Consider the following 25,881-nt stretch of genomic DNA (forward strand, 5'->3'; position numbering starts at 1 on the left):
CCACTATATAATAATTTAATATTAGTGAAGATGACAGCCAAGCGTTGCCATGGTAACCGGGAGATCAACAAAACAACATTCCGGAGACGAGGTAAAGACATACGCACACGCGGGGCGCGACGGTTGATGCCACCACTACGCACGGTAGGAAGGGGTGACACTAAAATATGTACTACAAACAGAGCCGGTAAAAATTCACAAGAGGTCCTTTCTTTGCTAAATTTGCATAAATGTGAAGTCTAGTAAATATGCTGCCAAACATGAAATCCTGTCATGGGTTACTGACAAGGCCTAATAGTACATTACCACACTATACATTAACTATTACTATACATTAACCACAAAGCCAAATAGTTGCAAATTTAGAGGTACATTCTTTTCACCACAGAACCATGGTGGATTCTTTCTTTAGACATAACAGAAAACTTGATGTTCACTTTTCCTCTGAATGTGAAATAGAAAGAAAATGACATTAAGGTAACAACTGTATAGTAAACTGAGGTACATCTATTGATTATGATAATATGGTTAGATCAGACACTCCACTTCACAACTGTCCATTGCAAAACAAACAATTAATCTTTTCTAACCAGGTGTTTTGCAATAACTGTTTTGCTTCACTGAATCTTTCCTTCTAACAAGAATCACTGTATAACTTACTATAAGTTTTCATTGTTTAATTGAGGTGCTCTTCTGTCTCCACCAGCACCAATGGCAGAAAGACCAGTGACTCGAGGCAGGGACAGCATGGAGAGGCCACCATCCCGCTCAGCCATCATGGAGAGGCCAGACACTCGCCACTCCTCTGCCTTTGGTGACCGGCCTACCACTCGCATGGTAAGACTGTGGCCAGGCATGTACAGATAACATGCACTGCTCATCAACTGTGATGATATGAATGTAGGATGACAAGATGTGCTTGACAATTGATAGTCTAGCTTTTCAGTAATACAGAGTTGTAACTTTTCTCATAAGCTAACAAAATTATATCAATAATTTATTAATTACAACTAAAAAGCTGTATGAACAAGAAAATTTGCATGATTAGAAGAACCACACAACTGAAGTAAACAGATGCATCACAACCAGAACAGAAATCATGTTTCTGCTATTACCCAATGTAGAAAGACACAGTAATAATTTCTTCCTCTGCCAACCAGAATGAAGGTATTAGCCGCCCTACCACCTCAGGCCGCCCAGTCACAGCCCGTCCTGTGAGTGCTGCACTGAGGGGGGCACCAGGCACAGCCTCTCGGCTCCTCTCTACTGCCAGTCTACAGCGGCCTGGCACTCGTACTGGGGTGGCCACTGGCATAGGTTTCACCACACCTGTTAGTCTATTAGTACTCTACTTTTAATACTCAGTTCAGATCAATAACTTTTTATTAGTCTTGTTATAGTATTTCAAAATGTGAAATAGAAATGATATACTAACACTCATGTTTCAACAGGATATTCTCCCACAAGAATTACATTAGTCTGAAACTCTATTTATCTGGTCTGCTTATGAATTAGCTATATGTATTAATATCATCTAGAGCAGCCTTAAAACCTAGACATGTTATGAAGGTTTGTTGAAGAGCCAAAGTTTTAGAGTTTGATCATTGCATGTAGTTCATTCTTATCATCTTTTGATGTTTTAAGAAATAAGATGGACAAAGAATCATAGGTGATTGCAGAATCTTGGCTTACAGCTAGAAATTAACTCCTAAGATTGCTTATCATCAGACCAGACGGGATGCTTCTGAAAGAAGCATGCTGTAATTGGGAATTACATTATATATAGTAAGTTTAGGGCATTCCCATAAAATCACACCATGTGGTGCATTAAGTAAGTAGTACTACATCACTATAATTCATGTCATATTTGCAATTGGAAAGACTGAGAGACTGACTGCCGACGTTTCTCTCCCAGATCAATGTGCTGGACCGACCCATCACTCAGCAGGGCCTTAGTGGCATGAAGACAGGCTTCCGAGGACCTGAACGTCAGGTAGGTTATTAGTGCTACTATCCACACCTAACAGTCATCTATTCTTTCTGATACTTCTACCTGACAGCTATATCAGAACATTCATTCTTTCTTCTTCCATTCTCTCAATATGCTTCAAATAGCTCCATACTCTGCTTATTCAGCTAACTTTCTCCAGTACCACTTCTCCATCACACTTCTAAATATTTAGTCCACAACTTATAAATTGTTTACTTACCACTACCACTAATACTTCATTATCATCATTTAATGTTATATCAGACATCTCTTTACAGGTTCAAGACAAGAGTTACTTTTTGGGTTTGTTGAGGACACGGATTGCAGAGCTGGGAACAGAAATGGGACGGCTGGGCTCTGAGATTGAACTTATGAAGCAGGAACAAAGCACATTCCTCACTTATGACAAGAGAGTCAAAGAGATGGCGCAAGAGCTTACCGGTCAGCTCATTTATGCTTTTCAGTTAACTGACATTGTGTATTACCCTGTCTTATTATATATATCACACATCATTCTGTTTTGTTACATCTCTTTCTTTACTTATTTATTTCCACCAGAGCTGCAAGGAGGGCTGGCTGACTACAACCTTCTTGTGGATCTCATCAACACTGATACTGAGCGTGATGAGGTAGACATAGAAACTAAGGAGCTACGCCAATCCAACCAACAGGAGGCTGAGCAGCTGGATGTTCTATTTACTCGTAAACAAGACCTTGAGGCCACCATGAGGCAGCTTGAGAATGAAATTGAGGAGGTGAGGAGACTGAGTGATTCATCTGTATTCTTTCCTCTCCTACATGTTCCAAGTCAATTGTGGACATTCCATCTTGTTCATTCCACAGTTTTCTCTCAAAATAATATTCATATTGTTTATTACTTTTTACATTCAACTGCAGTCTTTTTTTGCTCCCTAGGAACGTCATGCAGGAGAAAGTCTAGTGGAAGCTATGCAGCCAAATCTACGACAGAAATACCTGAAAGTGCGTGCTGCCAACACATCCCTCCTTCAGCACCTTGACATCATGCAACATGAACTAGATTCCCTTGATGCCCGCAAGGCTGCACTTGAGGATGAACTGGCTACTTCCAAGGTCAATGGAGAGTTGTGAGAAACTGTATTCTTTTATGCAACATGAATAAATATTTCTCAGTTGCTGACAATTAGGAATATCCAAGTGAGACAGAAGAGATTGTCAAAATAGCAAGTAATGATCCAGATGTGTTCAGGAGCTATGGTTTCAAATGCATCACATTATTGGATATCTTTTCCAGCTTTATCAGACACTTTATTTTCAAGATTTTCAGTTGTCATTTATTGAGTCAGCTGGCGTTGTTATCAAAATATAGACAATGGGTTGAATGAATATTACACTATGAATGAACTTGGTTATCAAAATATAGAAAATGGGTTGAATGAATATTACACTACGAATGAAAGTTGCTTTTACATCGAGAGATTGGATTAATGACTGAAAAGTGTCTTGAATTTGATGTGTTCATCAGGTGAAGCAGGAGGCAGTAGTGCTGTATGGCCGGCTAGCAGAGCTACAGGAGAAGAAAAATGAGATAATAACACAGAACCAGCAAAGAGGTACTCCTAAGGAGGAGAGGGAAAGACTTCTGCAGCAGGTGAGTCTGGTGATGCAGGAAGAAAGTGGAAATATCTTGTTTAAAGATATGACTGATGTTCACATACACACACACACAAAGATATGTTGAGACTTGGAACAGTTTGATTGAGGAAGTGTGCATAGCTTTAAAGAAAAATTGGATAAGTATAGATATGGAGGCGGGGCTGTACGAGCACAAAGTCCAGACACTGTGAAACTACAACTAGGTAAATACAATTATAGTAAAACTAAATTGTACTGACCCGTAGGGCTAGGCCTATAATCCTTCCGACGCTGCCAAATCTATCATTACTTCAAGGAAAATGGAATAACTGTTCTTTATTGATTTTAATGCATGACTTCGCTAAAAAATATATAAGTGATGGACAAGACATGAAGATGCCATAGGTAAATTAAATATAGTAAAGGTGCTGGTTATAAAAGTGAAAATGAGACTGATAATTTACCAAATATTTACTATTATGTCCTCTTGAGATACCCAGTGTAATAAAATGAGTGGAGAAAAGAAACGCTGATAAGGTTGTGATGCTGTGTGGTGTATATTTTGTTTGCACTGGGACAAATCCTCTTTACTGTGCCTTCAGATATACCAGCTGCACCTGCTGTCCTCTTCCTCGCTTGATTTACTGGTAAAAGTGGTCCTTGCAAGTTTTTATCAATTAATTCTGTAGACAAACTTCTTGGTTTGGCGAGGAAGTGTCAGTGTGTCCTTCAGTCGTGGCGACCAAATAAGAAGTGAGTCAATATGCACCTGCGTGGTGACCTGACTCCTCCCCCTTTCCCCAAGGGAAATCCCGCCTCGGGTCAACTGGCAACGTCGCCTGTCCTGATATGCCACATTGTCATATATGTCCATGAAATACCTTCGTTTGACTTGGTATATAACACTTATTTGTATCACTTGCTATTTAATGAAATACAGGTGGACCTTGATTTACGAAGGCTTGATTTATGAAAATTTGAAGTTACGAATACAATTATTTTTTCCTTTGGCTCGATTTACAAATATAAAATTCTAACTTACGAATAAAAACATTTTGTAGCTTTTTCGAATTTTCAGCGACTTTTGTTATCAATCGCCGCCGCTACCCATGACAGGACTTGATCATGTCAGTCCAGTCTACCTCCACCACTAGTGCTCGTAGTGATTGCAGTGAAGCATTTCTTTCGTTAGCTTTTTAAATGCATATTACAGTGCACTTGCTAGTGCAAAAATAGTGACGAAACACCGGCCTGCTATAATGGAAGACATGGAGAGGCTGTTGTCTTTGTGGGTGGATGACATGTGCAGCCGGGATGACTAACAAAGCCATTCAGGAAAAGGCTCTCTCATTATATGAAGACTTGCTTGTGAAGGATACTGAAACTGCAGGACCCAGTGGTAGTGTTTCTCATCCACCATTTATTGCCAGTAAAGGGTGGTTGAACAATTTTAAACAACGCTTCAACCTTCACAGCATCAAGCAGATGGGAGAGGCTGCGTCTGCCGACAAAGCAGCTGCGTCTGATTATCTTACTGTTTTTCTTAACATCGTAGCAGAAGGAAGATACACTGCCCAACAAATGTTCAATGTGGATGAAACAGGACTATATTGGAAGCGGATGCCTACGAAAACAGTGATCTCTAGGAATGAAAAGAAGGCTCCTGGTCACAAAGCATCCAAAGAACGTGTGTCCTTGCTTTTCGGTGGCAATGCTGCGGGTGACTTTAAGTTGAAGCCTGTGTTAATTCACCACTCTGAAAACCCTAGAGCTCGTAGAGTTGTCAACACCACCGTCAACCCAGTAACCCCTTGCAACCACACAGTTAGCTACCCTGCCATCTCCAGTCTTTCAGCTTCTTATATTTTGTAAGTACAGTAAGGTCCCGGGTTACGTCGGTCTCGAGTTACGTCAAACTCGCACTTACGTCAGTCCACTATAAGGCAATTTAAGATTTAAAAAATTGAAAATTTATAAATCGTAAAGCGCGGGGTTTATTGTTATTGTTGGCTGCCAGGCGTCACTAGTGGTTATCCGCCACACTGCCCACCTCACGCTTGAATACAATAATACTCTACATACCTCAGTTCCGCCACACCGTCGCCCCTGGCAAGTGTTCCTACATCTGCGTTTGCTGACTATCTTAGTATCTTGCTCAATGGCACCAAAAAGAAAACTCCTGAGTGATAGCAGTGATGCTAAGAAAAGGAAAACCATTACGCTACAAGAAAAAGTGGACATAATTAAAAGACATGAGAAGGGAGGCAGCAGCTGTGTGTAAGGGAGTGAAGAAGAAAATGGGAAGGCCGTTACCATGACAACGGGAGGTTGACGACCTTGAGGGCTCGCGCACCTATCACAACAATAACAACTCCGGAGCCTTCGCCTGGGCCACACGACACTTGCAGCTCACTTGCACCGTCTGCGCCTGTCTGCTGATCCCTATTGCCCTTTCCTATTGCATTTCCTGCCCGCTGCCCACGCTTCTACTCCCACCGCACTGCACCACGCTCCCAGCTGTCCGCCCTGGGCGTCACAACATTCGACCTGCCCACCCTCCTGGCGGCCTCAGGCGTCCACCCTCTGGCAACATGCAGTCCTTCGCGTTCGCGGCCCTAATCAACAACAAAAACAAGCTTGTGTTTCATATTCCTACATACTTGTAAATAATATAACAATATAACCTTTACTTATATAACGCTTCTACTCCTACCGCACTCCACAAAGCTCCCAGCTGTCCGCCCTGGGCGTCACAACATTCGACCTGCCCACCCTCCTGGCGGCCTCAGGCCGCCCCTCTCGGCAACCTGCAGTCCTTCGCGTTCGCAGCCCTAATCAATATATTCCTACATAGTTGTAAATAATATACCAATATAACAATATAACCTTTTACTTACCTGAATAACCATAAAAAATGATTGGTTGAAAACTCGATAATATGCTTTGAAAGTACAAAAACTAGAGTTACGTACAAAATCGACTTACGTCATGTTTCAGGAACGTAACTCTGACGTAACTCGGGACCTTACTGTACTAGCATTATATTTATGTACTGTATGTATTTGCATTATCTATTATTATACAAATTGTTTTTAATATGTCATAAGTACATTTTGTACAGTGTATCTTTCTTGCGTTATGTGACATTCTAGGGACGTGAGCAGGAACGTATCTCGCCTTATATAATGTAAGTCTATGGAGAAAAAAGGCTTGATTTACGAATTTTTTATTTACGAACGGTTTTCCAGGAACTTGATTCATTTGTAAATCAAGGTCTACCTGTAGTCAGAATATTCTTAGAATACCATTTGTTGATAATACTGTTATTAAAGGACCATGAGTAGTATAAGCTGAATGTTTTGGTTGGAAATCTGGCAGAATGGCAAACAACACCCTATGGGTCAGTACAATTTAGTTTTACTATAGGTAAACACACACACACACACACACACACACACACTTCAGTATGTGTGTACAGGAAAATATATTTTCTCAGGTTAAAGAGGACAACTCTGAAATTGCCACTATGGAGCGACAAATAAGTGAAGTACAAGAGCAAATCCAACAACTGCAAGATGAATGTCAGCAGCTGGACCAGGTCAGGCTGCACAATAGACTACTGCTGACAGTAATGAAAGGAATTCATGACTTTAAATATATGTGGAAGTGATCATAATAAAAAAAAAAGTGTTGCATTTGCCATTATTTAATAAAGTTCCTTTTTATAAAAGATGTAGAGTCACAAGTTAAATATATTTTTAAATATGGCAATCTCCAAGATAAGTGGAGGGGATTACATTTAAGCACTATTAAGGAAGGAAAGAGAGAGTAGGTGAGTACTAGTGAAGAACAGTGAGAAATTTATCTACCAAACTGACTCTTGTACAGGAACTGGATGAGAACAAGAGCGAAAGAAGTCAGAAGTACCGAGAACTAAGGAAAAGAGAGGAAACAATAGACAGCTTTTTATCCACCTTTGAAGAGAGCAAGAAGGAGGAGTTAAGTCGCCTAGAAGTGCTGGAGAATAACAATGTTGCTCTTCTGGAGAAGCTCTCACGACATCTAGCTCACTTAAAACAACTACCAAGGTAATATGTCCTTATCTTTCACTGTCTACATCTTGCTCCATATATTATTAATTTCTCCTGGAAGTTTGCCATTGTTGCAAATACTAGAGAAAGTCTTGATATTCTACTACTGACCCGAGTATAAGTAGTGGAAAGGTGGAAAAACTCAATTATGGATAAAGATTCATATGTTATCTGAAGTAATGAGTGAAGATAATGGCTGACTCTTACATAAGAAAGGTGGACAGAATGAGAGGTGATAAGAGTATTGTGGAATGAGGCTGCACAAGGCAGGGGAGACATGCAATCATTATGCATCAGCAACCAACTACATGGCCTGGTTGTATGCTCTTCAGCCAGAATTGAAAACTGGTATATATACCAGTACCCTCTCTCCATTACACACACATATGCACAGTATTAAATGTAAAGAATGCTTGATATTGGAAACATAAAACCTGTGTTCCATTTAATTATATTTATTTCAGCTCCAGTGAGTTTGAAATCATGAGGTCTGATCTGGCCTTTAAGGAAGGTGAATTAGAGAAGTCCAAGTTCACAGAGGAGGGTCTCAAGAGTGAAAACCTCAACCTTCAGGCCAACCTCCAAAAGGTTTGCCACTCATTAATTGTGCAAGTGTATTGAGTAATTCTTAGGTAAATGGAGAAAATAATTGTTAGCACAAGAAAACTTCATAACTTTTAAGATTTACTTATTGGAATTAAATCATTATATGTACTGTTAACACCTGCTTCAGAGTTTAAGATAACTATCTATTATTCAACCCATTTATATATATAGAATCAACTGAATGTCTGAATTGTAAAGATTTATTTCCTCAAAATAATAAGTATAAGAAATTTTTATATACAATGATTAGGTGTAATCACACAATTCCATAGTTAACATTGCAAATAAGATGATACCTTGAAAATTAAACAAAATTCACAGATAGAAGCACTAGAAACAAAAGTGCAGAAAGAAATGGAGGATCTGAAGGAAAAACTGGCCAAGATGACTCAAGAGATGGATGAGTATTCTGATTTGGATGGATTGAGAGCCAGAGCTGATGAGCGGCGTAGACAGTTGGCACAAGAAAAGGAGCAACTAGAAACCAAAAAAAATTCCATTACACAGTCTTTGCAGGAAATAAATACTGCAGTGTCTACTCTCAAAGTAAGGTGCACTGCTATAATTGCTACTGTATTCTGTACACAAAAAACTCTACTTATTTTTGTCAACCTTCATTAATTGGAGCTCATAATTATTTTCACCAAACTGAGTGCTGCTGAATATTATCTGCTTGTTCATAAACCAAGCCTAAAGGTACTAACATACGAAAAGGTCCTAATGTAGGAGTTTCCGCAATTTTATATGTACAGTACGTAGTCATGAACAACATACAATGATATGAAAAGCGAGATTAATATAGTATTCAAAGAGTAACTTTGCAGGATTGTGAGTTATCATAGGAATGACCGTATGTATCAACAATATTTCATTTGAATAAATTTAAGCCAGTTCTCAGCAGTTTTGTACAGTTAAGTATGTACTACAGTCAATTGAGGCTAGGCATTAGTCTAACTCACTTTGTTGTACCTGTAAGACAACTTTGAATGTGAGATAATAAAGGAATAACTAAATAATTCATAGTGAGGACAAATATTAATGTTTTCCATGGATGAACATCATCCTTCAAATGCCACTTCATTCTCTGCATAACACATAAATTAAATATTTCAGAGCCAGTTACATGAAAATGAGACTCATACACAACTAACCAACCTAGAAAAGAAATGGAGTCATCTGGAACAAACTAACTTCAGCCTACGGGAGTTTGTGGCACAACGCAGGGCAGAGTCCAATTATTTGCCAGTGAAGACTCAAGCCATGAAGTTAGTGCAAGATTACAACCAGGCTCTACAAGAGGTGGTGTTGAGTGGATCCTCACTTACATGAATCTTTGTATTCTGTAAGTTATTAAAGAAATTTTTAGTTGAAAATGATTGATTTTTATGAAGATGCAATGCTATAGCTATTTGGAATTGTGCATGGTAATCTGTTTATGTAAACAGAAGTACAGCACAGCTGGAGCAATATAGGATTTAACATGTTTGTGCTGGAACAGTTTCCTTGTCTATGGGACAAGAATGTTGGAGACGTTTGTATATTATTGAAGAAATTGTTATCACACAAATAATACTGCCACTTTTCATAGATAAGGTTTCACAAGAAAAACAGTGTTTTCCTTGATTACATGTGTTCTGTTAAATTGAAGAAAAAACTGTATTCTTTGCCAGCAAAAATAGATGCTTATTAGTAATGGTGCCTCCCTCCTGAGGGCATTATAATATGAAGTCCTATAGTGAGTAATAACTGTTGTGACACCAAGTTCTACCCTTTCCTAACTCAGGTCAGCTTCCTTGAGCTAACTCTTGTATAGCTCAATGCAGAGTATAACAAAAATATGAGATCATCATCATTATCATCTCACTGCTACAATGTGGAGGAATGGAAGGTACAGGAGAGGGGATGAGGGTGGTGAGGCACACCCAGCCCCAGCCCATCTTGACTCATTCATTACTAACTTTCATTATCATAAAACCAAGCACCTGCAGGTGCAAGAAACTGTAATGATAATGGAAATTTTCTCCTATTCAGCTATACTATGACTATAAAGAAGACTTTTAAAACCTATTTTTTTCTAAAATGAATAAATTGAAATGAAAAATAATAAAACATTTTATTTCATAAACATATATTACATGTGAGGTAATAAACTAACTTTACACTCCTGAGCTCTATACAGTGCTATGCAACTCTTTTGTCACTTTTGTCCAGAGTTTTTTGGTTAAGTAGCTGCAGTAATTTCATCATGATGCTTTTCTGGCTCTACGTTCATTATCTCACCAATAGGACTGGCCTGTGTGAAGAGGACAGGAATATTGGCCAAACAGGGATTGCTTTTCTCCAGCAGACGGATCCATGAGAGTAGAGAATCCCGCCCTGATGTTCCTGTTGAGATTTCCAAGCTTTAATTTATTTGGGAAACTCCATTAAAAGCTCCTACCTTATGAAACAAAATATCAAAGCAGAAAAAAAATACAGGTTTCCCTCATTTTATGAATGGATTCTATTCTTGAAAACCAGACTGAATAATGAACGATCAGATAGCAAACCTAAGATTCCATACAATTTAATATAATGGGGAGAGTAACTAGGCCTAGCTTGTATTGAGAGATAGAAAATACTTTCCATGCCATCCAAAGAGGGAGTGTCATAAGCTCATTATTATTATTCTTATACACTGGTTTCCTCTATGGACCTACATCCACTGACAAGAGGAGAAAAATGAGCTTCAGTTAAGTTATCAGATGCCACTTGTGCTTATAGCAGATAAAGTCTTAATAAAATAAAAAGAAAAATATGTTCCTTGTCATCTCAAGTGGATGGAACAGGCCCTTCTGCAAATTGGCATAAATTGAGAGGGCTTTTGTTGTCACAAGGGAGGTAGAAAAGGGCATGCGAGTCTGGTCATCAATCCACAGCCTTAAGTCTCTCTATTTCCTCCATTATTGGCTCCCTCTTCCTCGTTAGCATCTTTGCCATTAATATAGAAACTGTCTCACCTGCTTTCTTCAAACTTGATACTTATTTGATGATGGAGACAGTGAATTGGAGCAACTGTAGGGTTCTGGCAATGAAGTTGGCACCTTCATCTCCATTATGGCACATGTGCTTAACAATTTCAAGCTATTTCTCTAAAGATAAGTTTTTCCTTGGCCTTTTGGCCTTCAATTCACCAGCATTAAGTGTTGCAGTCTGCTTGGAAGACATCATACTTGTATCACTCATAATACCCAACAATGAATGTGAATTTTAGCAGAACACAAAAACTGGCTAAGCAAACACAACTGAAAACCTAGCAGTAATGAGTTTCAATAGGTGGCCGATGCAACATGGGTGGTGATGTGATCGTGGTGTGTTTTGTTTACATTCTGGTGATCAGTTAATGATCAGATACATGAGCCCTGACAGCAGAAAATGAGTGAGTGGATAAAATGGATAATGATTGGATCAAAATATCGAATAACAAACCATCGAATAGCAAGGGAAATCTGTGAAGTGGTGCCTCACAATAACGGACACTTTATGGGTGAGGGGGTGTCCATTACTGAGAGTGGTTTGCCTGTGAGACCCTTAATCAGACCCCCTCTTTCCCCTTTTTGATAACTTATTCACTTTTAATACCATGAAAAAAATGTTTAACATTCAAACCACTTTACTCAATGCTCAATGCTGAAATAAAAGTTTATTATTATTTAAGAAGTACGTATACAGTTATACAAAAATTTGGGTTACTGAAAATAAATGAATAAAAGATTAGCTTCCCCTCCTAACCTCTCTCAACTCCTTGCTCTCTATCTCTACCTTTCTTTCTCTTCCTCTCTTTCAATATAAATTGGTGAGTTTCTGAAATGATTTCAGAAATCCTTTTAACTTTTGTTCTACATCACCACTGAGGTAAAAATTTAGGTGTGTTCTCTATAGAAAAGTCTTCCCCATTCCTAAATGTGGAATCTGAGCAAAGAAGTGTGACTGAGTACCAAGTGCGATACCTCTACATGCACCTTACATATGCAGTCTCACTAAGGACTATTGTCCTGCTGCAGGTTCGCCATATGACCATCCTCATAGCTAATCTAAGGCTGTAATATGAACAAGTACTTCTATGAAGAATTACAAGAGAGAGAGAGAGAGAGAGAGAGAGAGAGAGAGAGAGAGAGAGAGAGAGAGAGAGAGAGAGAGAGAGAGAGAGAGAGAGAGAGAGAGAGAGAGAGAGAGAGAGAGAGAGAGAGAGAGAGAGAGAGAGAGAGAGAGAGAGAGAGAGAGAGAGAGAGAGAGAGGGAGGGGTGGAGGGACAGTTGAAGAAGCAGCTGTGCTGTTGACCTTATGTTTACTTTCCACCGCTATGAACTATTGTCCTGCTGCAAGCTTGCCATCTGGGTATCCTCACAGCCAATCTAGGACATTAATCTATAATATGAACAGAGAGAAAAAGAGATTGGGGGAGAGGTTTGGAGAAACAGTTGTGTTATTACTTTCCGTCAGTGCTTAGGACACAATTTGCTCATTATGTAATATAGAAGAAGAAATCCTGGTCTATTTCATAATAAATTACCATCAGTTAAAAGAAGAAACAAATGAAATTATAGACTCCCAAATCTAGTGATTGAGGATTTTTGTTTGCTTTTATCGTATGCACTTCATCAACTTAGGCTCTCTCTCTCTCTCTCTCTCTCTCTCTCTCTCAGTATGGCAGCGTCATTATGCTCACTTGCCCAAAACATTCAAATAGAAATGCATAGCTAGCAATTTGCACTGGCAGGCAGAAGGTCCAACTAGCTCAGGACCCAAATTCACCACGAGTGTCATTCCAGTAACCCCACAGCCAAGCAGTCGTGGTTCTCCACCGCTTTATAAGTTTTGTAGATTGTACACCAACAAAATTAGTTATAATGATATGTAGCATGCAGTAGATAAACACAGGCCTTTTTTGGCGTGTTTATGATGTCACATGTGCATTCATCTTAACGGCCACGCAAGAACTATAGATCTGTAAAAAACATTGCCATTACTGTTGAAAAAATGGTTAGTAACTGATCAGTCCGTTACTGAGAGAAAGCTGTTACTGCAAGGTCCATTATCGTGAGGCTCCACTGTATCTGCTAGAATGTGTTGAAGTATTACCTGTGACACACAAAGCAAGGATTGTTCCATCTTCCTGCTCGTGCACACTACAGGTCTGGTTCAGTGATGTCTCCTCAGGTTGTAGCTCACCAGTAAACCAAGACTTGATGGAACCGACATCTATTTAAAAAAAAAATTAAGGCAGTCTTTTAAATTTTCATTCTTAGCCAACTGCAATAACATAGAGCAACTAATTAGTATATAATATATTCTGTATATTTCATCTAATTGTCTTACATTATTGTATCCTAACCTACTCCACTTTGATAACTTGGGATTTTCTAAAGGAGGGCACCTTTACAAATATCTCTATTAGTTTCCATCCACACACTCAATTTCCTGTTCATTTTATTTCACAAGTATAGATAATTATTATGATACATGACTAAGAAGCCTGCCATGAAAATTAAGTTTAATCCATATTAAGAAGAATGCCTCCTTTCTTGGCTATGCTGATGACGAGTACACATCATAGTCTCCACTAACCATCAATAACTGTTCTGGAGGGTGAAGGAGGCTTGGGTTTTGCTTCTGCTTGAAGGATAAAGTAACCAATAGACTTGTCACGCAGATGTATCCTGAAGGGTCCTTCAACCTGTGAACAAAATATACCTTTAACATCTGAAATCACATTGTAAAAGTAGTTTTAAGACAATGACCAATTCCAGAGTATCAAAATAATTTGCAAGGACAAAGTTCAAAATTTGTCTAAAAATTCTAAGATTACAACAAGTAAATGAAAAATATGTACTGCCGTGGACAATATATATAGTTTTTAGTTATTGAGGTCGTGGCTGTAAGTATAGGGATGCACACGTGGGCATCAGACATACAGACACAGATGTGTACCAGGACCTGTCCGAAAAAGAAAGAGATGGTACCCAGTCATGAATTAAAAACATTAAATACACTCGCTATGTAATCAAAAGTTTGAACACGAATTTTTCACTTCAGTCAGTAGCGGGAGAACTGAACTGTTCAGAAATATGTCTTTCAGTAATGTAATCTCATTAGTAATGTCAATCAAATCCTTTGTAATTACTCCGCACCAGTCCTATTGTGACAACTGCTAATACTTTTTAACCCATGAGATAGATGGCTGTGGTATTTTCCCACTGTACCACCCCGTTCTTCATCCAAGCAGGTCAGTAGCTCCTCACTCCTGTAAACTTAACGTAACTTTTATATGAACCATAGTGTTTATAAACATATATTATTTAATTACTAATACAGTATCACCACATTCTTCATCCAAGCAGAAAGAGATGGCTACCCTCTTTCACAGTGTGGTCCACATGTGTGTGTGTGTGTGTGTGTGTGTGTGTGTGTGTGTGTGTGTGTGTATTTTGATGGGATATTCTTTTGTGGAAATAGAGAAAACTTAAATTATTAGTTGGCAGCAGTACGTCACCGCCCCCCTAGTTAAATGTGTTTGCTCCAGGAAGTGGCACCATTTGGTACATTTCTCCCCGTACATTGCGGCCACAAAGTCGAGTAAGTGTTATTTTCTTGTGAGCTATGAAGTCACGCATGCTGCCGCGCAAATGGAAAGCCACACGTACCGCCACAACTCAATTGTCAGGTTCTGTAATGAATTATGTTATGTAATTTCCTTTTGTGCTTTTTATTTTGTGGTGAGTGTGTGTCCTCTCTCAGGTGAGCTGGTCTGTAATCGAAAACAAACATGATAGTGGGGAGAAAGTTCTCTTAATATTATTCCATCAATCTATTGCAGTTTTGTGAATTTGCATTCTGTTATTTTTTTCAAAATTATAAGCAGTGCCTTTTTAAGACAGCTACCGCTACCATTGTCAAAAATAAAGTTACAAAATTTTTATACTCTTTCCTTTTTCATTGTATTTTTTTCTTCTCACATATTCTTTTTTTATTATTATTATTATTATTATTATTATTATTATTATCATTTTCCCACTGCATTACAAATACATGTATTACATGCATCCTTTACTTATAATTTTTTTTTTATTATTTCTACATTACAATCAGAGGAGGAGCATTCACCTTTATAGATTCCCCAGGTGGGTGTTTCTCCAAGAGTTCTTGCTGCACTGTGCTCTGACCACTAACAATCCAAGTGTCCTCCAGTGCATCTTCTACCTCACTGGTCTGAAGCAGGATATATATGAAAATAGATTAATAGGCACTTTACAGAAAAATGTAGGAAATGTAAGATGATCAAGAAAGCAAACGTTAATTGGTGATTATTCCAAGAACAAGAAATTGTTTTCCTTTTTCTGCTTTCATGAGAAGGTTGAAACATAATAACACAGCATTTCTATTATTCTTATGCGCCATTTAAGGGACACTGTCACAGACTGCATGACTAAGGATGATCCCAATAAACTACTCAGATTGTGAACATCCTTAACTTATAATATAGCACTGATCATCTTTAGGAATGAAATGTTTATAACTCTTATAAGACTTAAAAGAATACCTGATATACTGTAATAGAGGAGGAAGGATCAACTGTACACATGCGTTCCACTGCCATCTTTGCCAACTCAAAGGTATCATTGGGAACAACTTGAGGGAGAGTCCATGGTGAGGCATTCTGTTGATGAAAAAAAAAGTTCTGTATAACAAATCATAGCCTCAACCCTTTCATAAACATCCAATTCAACTCTAACTGTTACAGTGAAAATGAACAGCAAAATCCAATTAATCTACATATCTGACCTTGAACTTTGGCATCCAGTACATCATGCGTCCATATTTGCGCACTGGGTGACTCATCTTCCCAAACAAGTTTCTTAAGATATGCTCCATCTCGGTGTCTGGCATGACTCCTGTATCAATTATGAAAGGGTTACTTATATGCAAATAAACACTTTTCTTGAACAGTTCGATATTTCTCTATTTGTACAACTATAAGAATGTGCCATGTAATATGCAGTTACATATGCAAATATTAACATAAAAATCTTTCCCACACTTAAGAATCAAATCCCCATAAAATGGAAATTTGTTATTTTGCAAGTATCAATTATGTGCCTTAAGAATGCATACTGCATGCTTCATGAAACAAGAAAATAAGAATTTACACTCATTTCAATTTCATCAAATTCTGTAACTTTTGCTGTGAGCAAAATGATGAAATGCTTTATACCTCAGAAGGAAATATAGATAACAATAAACAGATTAATTATTAGGAATGAAATATATAAACAAATGAGTGTTTTACTGCAGGAAGTCTTTTTTGTAAATAATTACATAATAATTAATTTTGTACATATAACTCACATTATAAATGAGAGGAAACAGACATGAAGACTTATTGGATGGATACTTACGTTAAGTATCCAATGTAGGACTATGTTACATCATCTGTACTTAAAATATAGCTTGCAAAATTTGCATGTTCTTATTTTTTGAAGATTTTAAAACATTCGACTTCAGCAGAAAATACTGTTAAGCCTTAATTAATAAATGTTATAAAAATAAATTACACTCTGAGAAAGAATAAAAAAAAAAAAAAAAAAAAAATATATATATATATATATATATATATATATATATATATATATATATATATATATATATATATATATATATACAAAAAATATTCAAATAAATAAAAGGATCACCATTCATCTCCATCTGTTCAAGGCAGTCGATGGCACACTGCTGCTGCTTTGGGTAGTGCATGAACTCAACTTGGAAGACATTTGTAGGAACCATCTTCCCTTTGGGCATCAAATTCAGTAGCCTTTTATAAACCTGAAATACAACTATGTTTAATGTTTTCATTATGTACATACATGTTTCTTCAACCTTCAACTAAAAAATATGACAGTACACAAAAATAACTATGGTAATAATAACTATGGTAACAATAATCTTGTTTCTTGCAATAAACAAAATAAAGTAAATGCAGATTAGTTTGATGTTCATTCAAACTGTAACCAATATTTCATAATTTTCTAGTAAGAACAAATAAAATTCATTAATCTTTAAAGACAAAAAAATATGACACAAGACTGGTCTTCTCTTGGCTACTTTTCAAAAAGTATCTCAATCTAGTAGATGCAAAACAAGAGAATCTGTAAAAAGAGTAATTTTTTGTTTTATCTTTCATAATACATTTTTGGCAAGAAACCAAGTACATACATGTTCTACCTATGGATACAAGCATTATATAAAGGACATCAAACTCTTGCATCATAGCTGTGACTTTTGACTGAGTGTATCAACATCTCCAACATCAAAAGTTCAATAATCAACTCTTTTTTTTCTTTTTATGTTATGGCCTATAGTATTTGTAGGTATACTTAATTATATGTATGGAAAGTGCTGTTCAGCTTCCACCCATTAGTGGCACAAGCAATTTTATTTATAGTTGTACCATATTAAGGCCCATATCACCAACCAAGCTCATCTTCGGTGTAAGCACCTAGAACCTGGGTATCATGGTGACATGTGAGTAAATTTAAATCACTCAACAAAGTTTCAAGGCAGTACATGGTGGGATTCAAACCTACATGTGGACATCTGACTGATCCCACACTCACCACCTTATCCACTATGCCACAGCCTCCCTTGATGAGTAAGCAGTCAAGATTATTACCTCCAAATCTTTATGCACTCCATAATTCTCCATAAGCTTAAGGGCGCTATAGATGAACTCTACATGACCACGACGGTGCGGGCCTCTTTTCATGAAGATATCACAGGCTGCCACAAAGGTCCCTTTGTTACGTTCCTTTGAATCAAATAAACTCTGAATTGTCAATGATGTTTCCTCCAAGGGATCCTCTTTCCTGGGGACAAAGAGGTTTGGAACATTAATTCAACTGCCATGTAATGTTGGATCTATTCAGTTATTTACTATGTAAGGATTAAGGCTCCTATATAGTAGTAATCATAAAACTCATCCTCATTCTCTTCCCATAATGAGCAGCAAGCTTAAAATATAAAATAAATAAAAAATCAATATAAAAATAAAATAAAAATCTGAAAAACTCATTATTTTAGTCAAGTCTTGATTACAGCTAAGATTCCTTTTTCTCTCAATACATCAATGCAAAAAGGTATCCACCATGTTTTCTTTTCACAGTTTATAACTCTACCAAAAGCCTCAGAATAATCCCATCTCACAAGAAAATCATCATGCACTAATTGATTGACTTGCAATTGGTAAATAATTAAAATTCATTGTTATTGCATACACTCAAGGTTTGTTCCCACAACAAATCTCTATTTCTGCCCTAAAATCTTTAAAAATCCATATAAACAAAAAGAATGGAGAACAAATCAACAAGCTATGTGTTACCATAATTGTTACCTTGCTGAATGGAAAGGAGATGATGTCAAATTCCTTTTATTGTGTTGTAGTGATGGAGCACGAGATAAACTGGCTATACTGCTGCTGGAACTAACAGCTCTGCTCAATAGTCTATATAATGATGGCACCGACATCTTGAGCCTGAAAGGATGAGACTAATATCAGAAAAACATTATAACTATAATTGAAATACATACATTAAAAATTAAAATGCATATATACGTTAAACTAGAAAAAAAAAAAAAGATAATCTTGCCTACGTATCAATCAAGTCTAAGGAGAACGCACAATTGCAATGAAGTTATTTAGGAAAAAGTCAAGAATGGCAAAGAGGTGGGGGGCGGATGGAGGAAAAGAGGGAGGTCCTATACTGTACTTTTAACATTATCAACTTACAACATTGTTTGAAGATGATGGAGCTTGTATAATGAAAAGGTAAAAGAATATGCGGTTAATGTGCAGAAGAGGTCCCCCTTACCAATCTCTTCAAAGTAGTCATTATGAAGAAGTTATAATAGTATACTTGTGATGTATAAAGATTTCGGAAGCGGTCGACCTTACGTAGGTCACACTGCTATCTTGAAAATCACCCATCTCCACCAGAATCTAAGTCCCTAACAGATCCGTTCACTGTGGTACGCAGGTGAAACTGAGCCTCGCAACACCTCAGTCACATACCTCTGCCTTGACAAGAACAAGTTCCTATTACATGTGAATTGACAACATGTCATCAACATATGTGTTATGAGACAAAAATGTAAATAATGCACCACCTTTCCCTTTGATGATAACTTATCTTCGTCTTTTTCCTCAATTCACACTTTCATTCATGTACTTCTATTAATTTTCAAACATGAACGCTTTTCATTGGTTCGTGAGCAAAAATATCAGCGCAGGTATCAATCCGCGATGAAGGATGAGGGTAACCCTCCCCCCTCTTCAACACTAACCTAACCCTAACATACACCTAACCTAACCAGGGGGGTGCTGCTGCCCCCCACGGACCTCCCCTACAACACTAACCTAACCCTAACATAAACCTAAGCTAACGTAACCTGACCTAACCCTCCCCCGTACAACACTAACCTAACCCTAACATAAACCTAAACTAAGCAGGGGGGCTGTGCCCCCCCAGACCCCCCCTATAACACTAACCTAACCCTAACATAAACCTAACCTAACCTAACCTCCTTTAACACTAACTTAACCCTAACATAAACCTAACCTAACCTAACCATGCCATGCTTAACACACCATGACATGCTGTGAAGACTGTGATCTCGGCTTGCTGGAGTTTGCTGTCAAGTACAGTGAAAAGGTTGCGAATTTGATTGCTGGGAAATCATCGCTCCTGTGATGCAAGTCAGTGTACAATCGAGAAGAGGACCTCCATCCTTTCGTTAAGGTATTGTGAGGAGGGGTATTGGTAGAGGTAGGGCATATTGTGTGGAGCTATAAGAGAACCGGTGTAGGGGGGAGGGAAGCTGCCCCAAAGCAAGGATACGTTAGGTTAGGTTTATGTTAGTGTTATAGGGGGGCGTCCGGGGGGGCGCAGCCCCCCTGCTTAGGTTAGGTTACGTTAGGTTAGGTTTATGTTAGGATTAGGTTAGTGTTGTAGGGGGGAGGGTTAGGTCAGGTTACGTTAGCTTAGGTTTATGTTAGGGTTAGGTTAGTGTTGTAGGAGAGGTCCAGGGGGGGCGCAGCAGCCCCCCCGGTTAAGTTAGGTGTATGTTAGGGTTAGGTTAGTGTTGAAGAGGGGGGAGGGTTATGTAAAACTTCCCTATATTTAGGGATATTTTCGAACATTTGGGAAAATGTCCCTAAATTTTTCAGTCCATATATCACTCAAATATACCTCCCCCCCCTAAAACCCCCGATTTCCCACAGCCCCCCAAACTTGCTAGGACTGGGAAGGGATAATTTCAGTGAAAATTATTCTTGAATTTTTTATTTTTTCCATTTTTTTTTTTTTTTCTTGAAAACGGCGATTTTTGTCCTTAAATTTCTTCCGACCCCATATATCGCCTCTTTTGGCTCCCCCCACCCAAAAACCCCCAATTCCCCACAGGCCCCCAAGCTTGTTGGTGCTGGGGGGAGGGGGGTGGGGAAAGGGAGAGGGGACTTCTTATGCATTTTTACTGAATATGCAATATGATAGGACGTATTGTGAATAATTACCTTTCCCTTTTTCAAAACATGGTGTTGCATTCTTAGACTTTTCACATATGTCCAATTTTGCCTATTTTGGTTTCTCCACCATAAAACCTTGCTTTCCACCAGATTCCTAAACCTGTTTATCTCTGAGAGGAGTGGCAATATAACCTAACCAAAATAAGGGCTGAGTATCAGAAGGGTGAGTTATAATAAACCCAAATTTCTACATAATGGCCCCCGGAAGTCAACTGGGAAGCAAAATATGTTAAGAGAGCAGAGGCAAGAGGGCCCATCTCGGCTGCAACTATAATAGCCGGTAGAATCAATTAAAAAGACTATTAACAATATTCCTATCATATCAAATATGACCATAAGGGTAACAGGTGGGTGTTCTTGACAGTAATATAAATGGTGACTTGCCAGATACCAGCTCTAGTGTGAGGGCCGATCTGAAATCAGCTGATGCGAATGATTCGTGTTGTTTGTTGTTGTGACTCGTGTGCGGTGGTGGCTGGCGAGTGGCGACTCTCGGCGCACCCCGTTATCTTGACCAATACGTCCCTGCATTGTGTAAGAAGTGACTATTTGCTTGGCTATGTTTTAAAACCAGTATGAACATAATATAACAACTATTTACTGTTTTATCTAAGGTAATCTTCATGTAAATATCAACTCCCAACGACAGACAATTTATTTCCCCTTTGTTGACAGATATAGTCATTAGTATTACGGATGTCAAAAAACTTCTCTCATATACATCGTATACTCAACATGTGATATTCTTCTCTGAGCAATTTGTTGAATGTAGTGGAACCACAGCAACCGCAGCTGACCGTCCTGCACAGGCAGGCAACGCCGCAACGAAGAAATGGCAGTGGCAGACGGGCAGCAAAGGCGTTTAGGCGAAGCGCAACTTGCAGGCCACCCAAAGGTGAGGCGGCTACTTGTTGAGCAGTCGAGGAATATGCTAATTGCTTCACATTAATCCGTTAAATTTCACACGTGTTTCATGTAAGGCATTAACTATTGCTGCGTGGCGTTTGGTCATCATAATGATTGTACAACAAGATCAAAACTGAGTTTTTATATTATTGGTCAGATAATGTAAAGAACAACAAACGAGTGACACGTTCTGCATGGTAATGATTGTCACACACGACCCTCTCATAGGTATGTTGTTACTAACCGTGAAAGATATTCAAGATATCGTATTATTCCTCTTATGCCCATGCAGTTCTGCAATGATAACATAATGAAAATGAGCAACAATCTAAGGTGTGGCAGCATGACTAGCATAAGTCATCAGCAGTACTTACTGTAGTTTACTGGTGTGTGGCAGAAGCTGTCAGATGCAATGGAATATGTATGTACATCCTGTACATCCAAAGAAAGAAAGAGTAGCCTAAGAAATACTGACACACACACACTATGGATCTACCAACCCTGGAACAGAGAAGAGAGAAGGGATCTGATACAAGTTTATAAATTGATTAACGGAATGGATCAGCTGGATAATGAAACTAATCCTTAGAGAAGAATATGACATTAGAAGCACAAGATCGCATAGTAAGAAAGTGAGGAAGGGAAGATGTCTGAGAGATGTTAAAAAATTTAGTTTCCTGCAAAGATGTGTTGAGACTTGGAACAGTTTGAGTGAGGAAATGGTATCAGCAAAGAGTGCACATAGTTTTAAAGAAAAATTGGATAAGTGTAGATATGGAGACGGGGCCACACGAGCATAAAGGCCAGGCCCTGTAAAACTACAACTACAACTACAACTAGGTAAATACACACACACACACACACATATATATATATATATATATATATATATATATATATATATATATATATATATATATATATAGTCCCTAGACAAATAATTAGACGCACCTTGGTTTTCTTTGTATTTTGCATGTAACGAGTAGAAAACGTTCATTAATTAATAATGTTCCTCTACTTCCCTGGCCAGGAAATTCACCAGATTTGAATCCTATAGAAAATGTATGGGAGCTGATAAAGAGAGAAGTGGCAAAGGATATCATTACAACGAAACATCAACTGATTGAGAAGATCATTCGTCTGGAATCGTCATCCACAGATTCAGGAGGCAGTTCAGTCATGTATTGATAGTATGCCAAGGCGTATCAAAGCATTAATAACCGCAAAAGGAGGTATGACAAAATATTGACTATATGCCTTTTGTCCTTGAGTGATGATATATTGGTCAATAATGTAGAAGTAAAGATCTACTATTATCAGATATGGGTTTTTACTAGCCTCAAGTATTCAAACTACTTTAATCTGTAAGTTTTAGGCATGTCTGATTCTAATTAGCAACGTTTTCTACATGAAACCTGCAAAATAAAAAAAAAATTCAAGGTGCATCTAATAATTTGTCCAGGGACTGTATATATGTGTGTGTGTGTGTGTGTGTGTGTGTGTATAAACCTAAAGATATATATATATATATATATATATATATATATATATATATATATATATATATATATATATATATATATATATATCTTTAAGGGGTTAATGTACACTGTAATATAATTGTATTACCTTTAAGAAGGGTGGCAAACTGGAAAGCCATAGGCAGCCCCAGGTGACAAAAAACACGAGCTACACCAATTATGACAATGGCAAGCCTGCAAGGTTTGAATTACTACTCTTCTGTTTGTTCACAGATAACAATGGGGAATGAAGGTTATATCTACAAGTGGGCTACAACGCTATGGACCTATTTGGTGCTGTACTTGTTAGGAGCATGGTACATGGTAAAGGAGCTGCTGGTACCCCATAGGACACCAACAGGTATAAGATGCATTGATCAAATGATGACAGAGGGAAATTTAGGTTTAATGGAAATCATGATATCTTTTTATCAAAGGTTATTATTGATTTTAATGAAGGTTCATGATATCTGTACATTGCTTCAAGAGACTGATTAGGTGTAACCATTTAACATGCACAGGAATCTCAAGTCAGAAGGGGAGAGTGGCGGTCATAACTGGTGGAGGTCGTGGGATAGGTTTGCAGACTGTCCGTCATTTTCTCCAATTAGAAATGACTGTCATTATTGGTAAGTGGGTAGAAACTGGCATATTAAGTTTATGGTGAGATGGACCTCAGTCATCATAATGATATGTAATTCCATATAGTCAGTTGAATGTCAGTTATGCCATCAGTATAGATGGTAGATAGTTGGATGAATTAAAAACCAAATCACACAAACTGTATTAATTTGCTAAAAGGAAGAAAAAAATTGTCAGAATCTGTGAATTTTCACTCATGGAATTTTTGTCAAATTACTTTTTGTTACCTATGTTAGGGAGGCAGTGGCATAGTGGATAAGGTGGTGAGCATGGGATTGGGCAGACGTCTACGCGTAGGTTCGAATCCCACCACATATCGCCTTGTTACTCTGCCATTTGTCGAGTGGTTTAAAGTTACCTACATGTCATCATGATACCCAGGTTCTAGGTGGTTACACCAAAGATGTGCTTGGATGGTGATATGAGCCCTAATATGGATACCACTATAAATAAAATTGCCTGCACCACTAGTTGGTGGAAGCTAAACAGCACTTCCCACATTTACTCTTCAAATATGCCTACAGGTGCTATAGGCCATAAAGAAAATAAAATAAAAAATAAATAAATACTGGAACTTAAATTATGGAGGACTACTGTAAACTTAATTAATGTCAATGTTAATTTATCTCTCAGGTGGCAGAGATGTGAAGTCAATGGAGGAGGCTGTGTCAAGATTGCGTTCAGAGGGAGTAAGCACTGGAACAGTAAAGTGCTTTGAGCTGGACCTCTGCAGTTTAGCCTCTGTTCACAACTTCGCTAAGGCATTTACTAATCTGGGGATGCCTCTCCATGTATTGGTGAACAATGGTAAAAGTGTAACACAACACTTTGCTGATATATACTTCTTTTTTAATATTTTGCCTTGCATTATACATATTTATTTATATATGTATCTGAGATTTTGCACCCTCTAAAAGTATCTCTACAAGTTGATTATATCATAAAAGCCTCCACTTATCTCTCTTCTTGCTTGTACAAATGCTCTACGTATTTGATGAATCTTTACACGTTCTCCTTTACCCTATTCTTACACTTTCTAAGTGGTTTTTGTCCTGGTAAGATCATATTAACTTAAATATATTTTCCATAAAAACTCTACTCATCATCAACATAATCCAACTTTAAGTTGAAGAATGAAGAACTTTAAACATCATACTTATTTGAAAATGCATGACATTCCACAGTTCAAAACTCTCATAGCAATAAGTACCTGGTGTGATTTATTAATGATTTTATGCTTTCACTGTACTTTCAGAGGAGAGAAGTTATCAGAGTATTTTTTATCTTACAGCGGGCATCATGTTTTGGCCATGGAATGTCACAGAGGATGGCCATGAGCATCACTGGTCTGTCAACTATCTAGGCCACTTTCTCCTGACCCATTTGCTTACCCCACACATGGCTGCTAGTTCCACCCTAAACCAACCTTCCCGTGTTGTCAATTTGTCATCCTCTGTTCACTACATAGGTGCTATCAATTTTGATGATTTCAATAATGAGTAAGTTTCTTATTACATTTACTTAATGGATAAGAAGTATATGCATTGCCCTCACATTCCATATCCCATTGCTTGTCTCATACTAATGTCTTACCAGAGTGAGGATATAATTTTAAACCAGTTGTGGTAAATAATTATGCATGTATTTCTGGGCTTAGAGTCTTTAAACCAGTAAACACAAATTATGAATCTTTTTGATCAAGCTGTAAATGCAAATATTTACATGTATTAGCAAATATTTGCGTGTATTAGCTGGGCTTAGAGTCTTTAAACCAGTAAACACAAATTATGAATCTTTTTGATCAAGCTGTAAATGCAAATATTTGATTCATGTGGCATTATTCATATTGTTGCTTGGTATGTTGTTATACTTTCCAATATACATTTTTCACATTCC

At 37.9% G+C, this 25,881-nt stretch overlaps 3 protein-coding genes across 14 annotated transcripts in view; 2 read left to right on the forward strand and 1 right to left on the reverse strand.

Moving 5' to 3' along the window:
* Positions 1 to 10,415, forward strand: LOC123499659 (intraflagellar transport protein 74 homolog). 2 transcript variants are annotated; one of them, XM_045248003.1, is made up of 13 exons: positions 1 to 187; positions 707 to 837; positions 1,161 to 1,331; positions 1,916 to 1,993; positions 2,269 to 2,431; positions 2,549 to 2,745; positions 2,906 to 3,082; positions 3,495 to 3,620; positions 7,101 to 7,202; positions 7,493 to 7,692; positions 8,160 to 8,283; positions 8,623 to 8,847; positions 9,415 to 10,415. In XM_045248003.1, the coding sequence occupies exons 1-13, from the start codon at positions 31 to 33 to the stop codon at positions 9,628 to 9,630; spliced, it is 2,067 nt and encodes a 688-aa protein (XP_045103938.1). In that variant the 5' UTR covers positions 1 to 30; the 3' UTR covers positions 9,631 to 10,415. The 2 variants fall into 2 exon arrangements, with proteins under 2 accessions (XP_045103938.1, XP_045103939.1); XM_045248004.1 differs by having other exon boundaries at positions 47 to 144.
* LOC123499660 (evolutionarily conserved signaling intermediate in Toll pathway, mitochondrial-like) lies at positions 10,403 to 21,778 on the reverse strand. 4 transcript variants are annotated; one of them, XM_045248009.1, is made up of 11 exons: positions 21,639 to 21,778; positions 21,309 to 21,442; positions 18,728 to 18,868; positions 18,011 to 18,203; positions 17,031 to 17,163; positions 16,123 to 16,232; positions 15,881 to 15,997; positions 15,445 to 15,549; positions 13,909 to 14,017; positions 13,423 to 13,542; positions 10,403 to 10,686 (listed from the first exon to the last, which is right to left on the reverse strand). In XM_045248009.1, exons 3-11 carry the CDS (start codon positions 18,859 to 18,861, stop codon positions 10,523 to 10,525), a joined length of 1,185 nt encoding a protein of 394 aa, XP_045103944.1. In that variant the 5' UTR covers positions 18,862 to 18,868; positions 21,309 to 21,442; positions 21,639 to 21,778; the 3' UTR covers positions 10,403 to 10,522. The 4 variants fall into 4 exon arrangements, with proteins under 4 accessions (XP_045103944.1, XP_045103943.1, XP_045103942.1 ...); XM_045248008.1 differs by having other exon boundaries at positions 21,302 to 21,442; XM_045248007.1 differs by lacking the exon at positions 21,309 to 21,442 and having other exon boundaries at positions 21,639 to 21,748.
* The window catches only part of LOC123499661 (retinol dehydrogenase 12-like), a 9,844-nt gene continuing 5,337 nt past the window's right edge, over positions 21,375 to 25,881 (forward strand). The window contains exons 1-6 of one of the 8 annotated variants that reach the window (XM_045248016.1): positions 21,436 to 21,451; positions 22,854 to 23,055; positions 23,578 to 23,704; positions 23,865 to 23,972; positions 24,619 to 24,792; positions 25,277 to 25,484. In XM_045248016.1, the coding sequence (XP_045103951.1) occupies positions 23,584 to 23,704; positions 23,865 to 23,972; positions 24,619 to 24,792; positions 25,277 to 25,484 (611 nt within the window). In that variant the 5' untranslated portion in view covers positions 21,436 to 21,451; positions 22,854 to 23,055; positions 23,578 to 23,583. Of the gene's footprint in view, positions 21,452 to 21,689; positions 21,813 to 21,857; positions 22,052 to 22,645; positions 22,664 to 22,853; positions 23,056 to 23,577; positions 23,705 to 23,864; positions 23,973 to 24,618; positions 24,793 to 25,276; positions 25,485 to 25,881 lie in introns of those variants that run through there. The other 7 variants (XM_045248011.1, XM_045248013.1, XM_045248014.1 and 4 more) reach the window with 7 other exon arrangements.

The sequence above is a fragment of the Portunus trituberculatus genome, chromosome 50 (genome assembly GCF_017591435.1).
Source record: "Portunus trituberculatus isolate SZX2019 chromosome 50, ASM1759143v1, whole genome shotgun sequence".
Taxonomy (NCBI): domain Eukaryota; kingdom Metazoa; phylum Arthropoda; class Malacostraca; order Decapoda; family Portunidae; genus Portunus; species Portunus trituberculatus.

Coding starts and splice junctions, on each gene's coding strand:
- LOC123499659 (XM_045248003.1), top strand. CDS start 31: ATGACAGCCAAGCGTTGCCATGGTAACCGGGAGATCAACAAAACAACA. Junction 188..706: donor ATGTACTACAAACAGAGCCG/GTAAAAATTCAC, acceptor TGTCTCCACCAG/CACCAATGGCAGAAAGACCA. Junction 8,284..8,622: donor TTCAGGCCAACCTCCAAAAG/GTTTGCCACTCA, acceptor CAAAATTCACAG/ATAGAAGCACTAGAAACAAA.
- LOC123499660 (XM_045248006.1), bottom strand. Junction 18,204..18,727: donor TCTCCTTTCCATTCAGCAAG/GTAACAATTATG, acceptor CTTTGTCCCCAG/GAAAGAGGATCCCTTGGAGG. Junction 17,164..18,010: donor GAGTGCATAAAGATTTGGAG/GTAATAATCTTG, acceptor GTTGTATTTCAG/GTTTATAAAAGGCTACTGAA.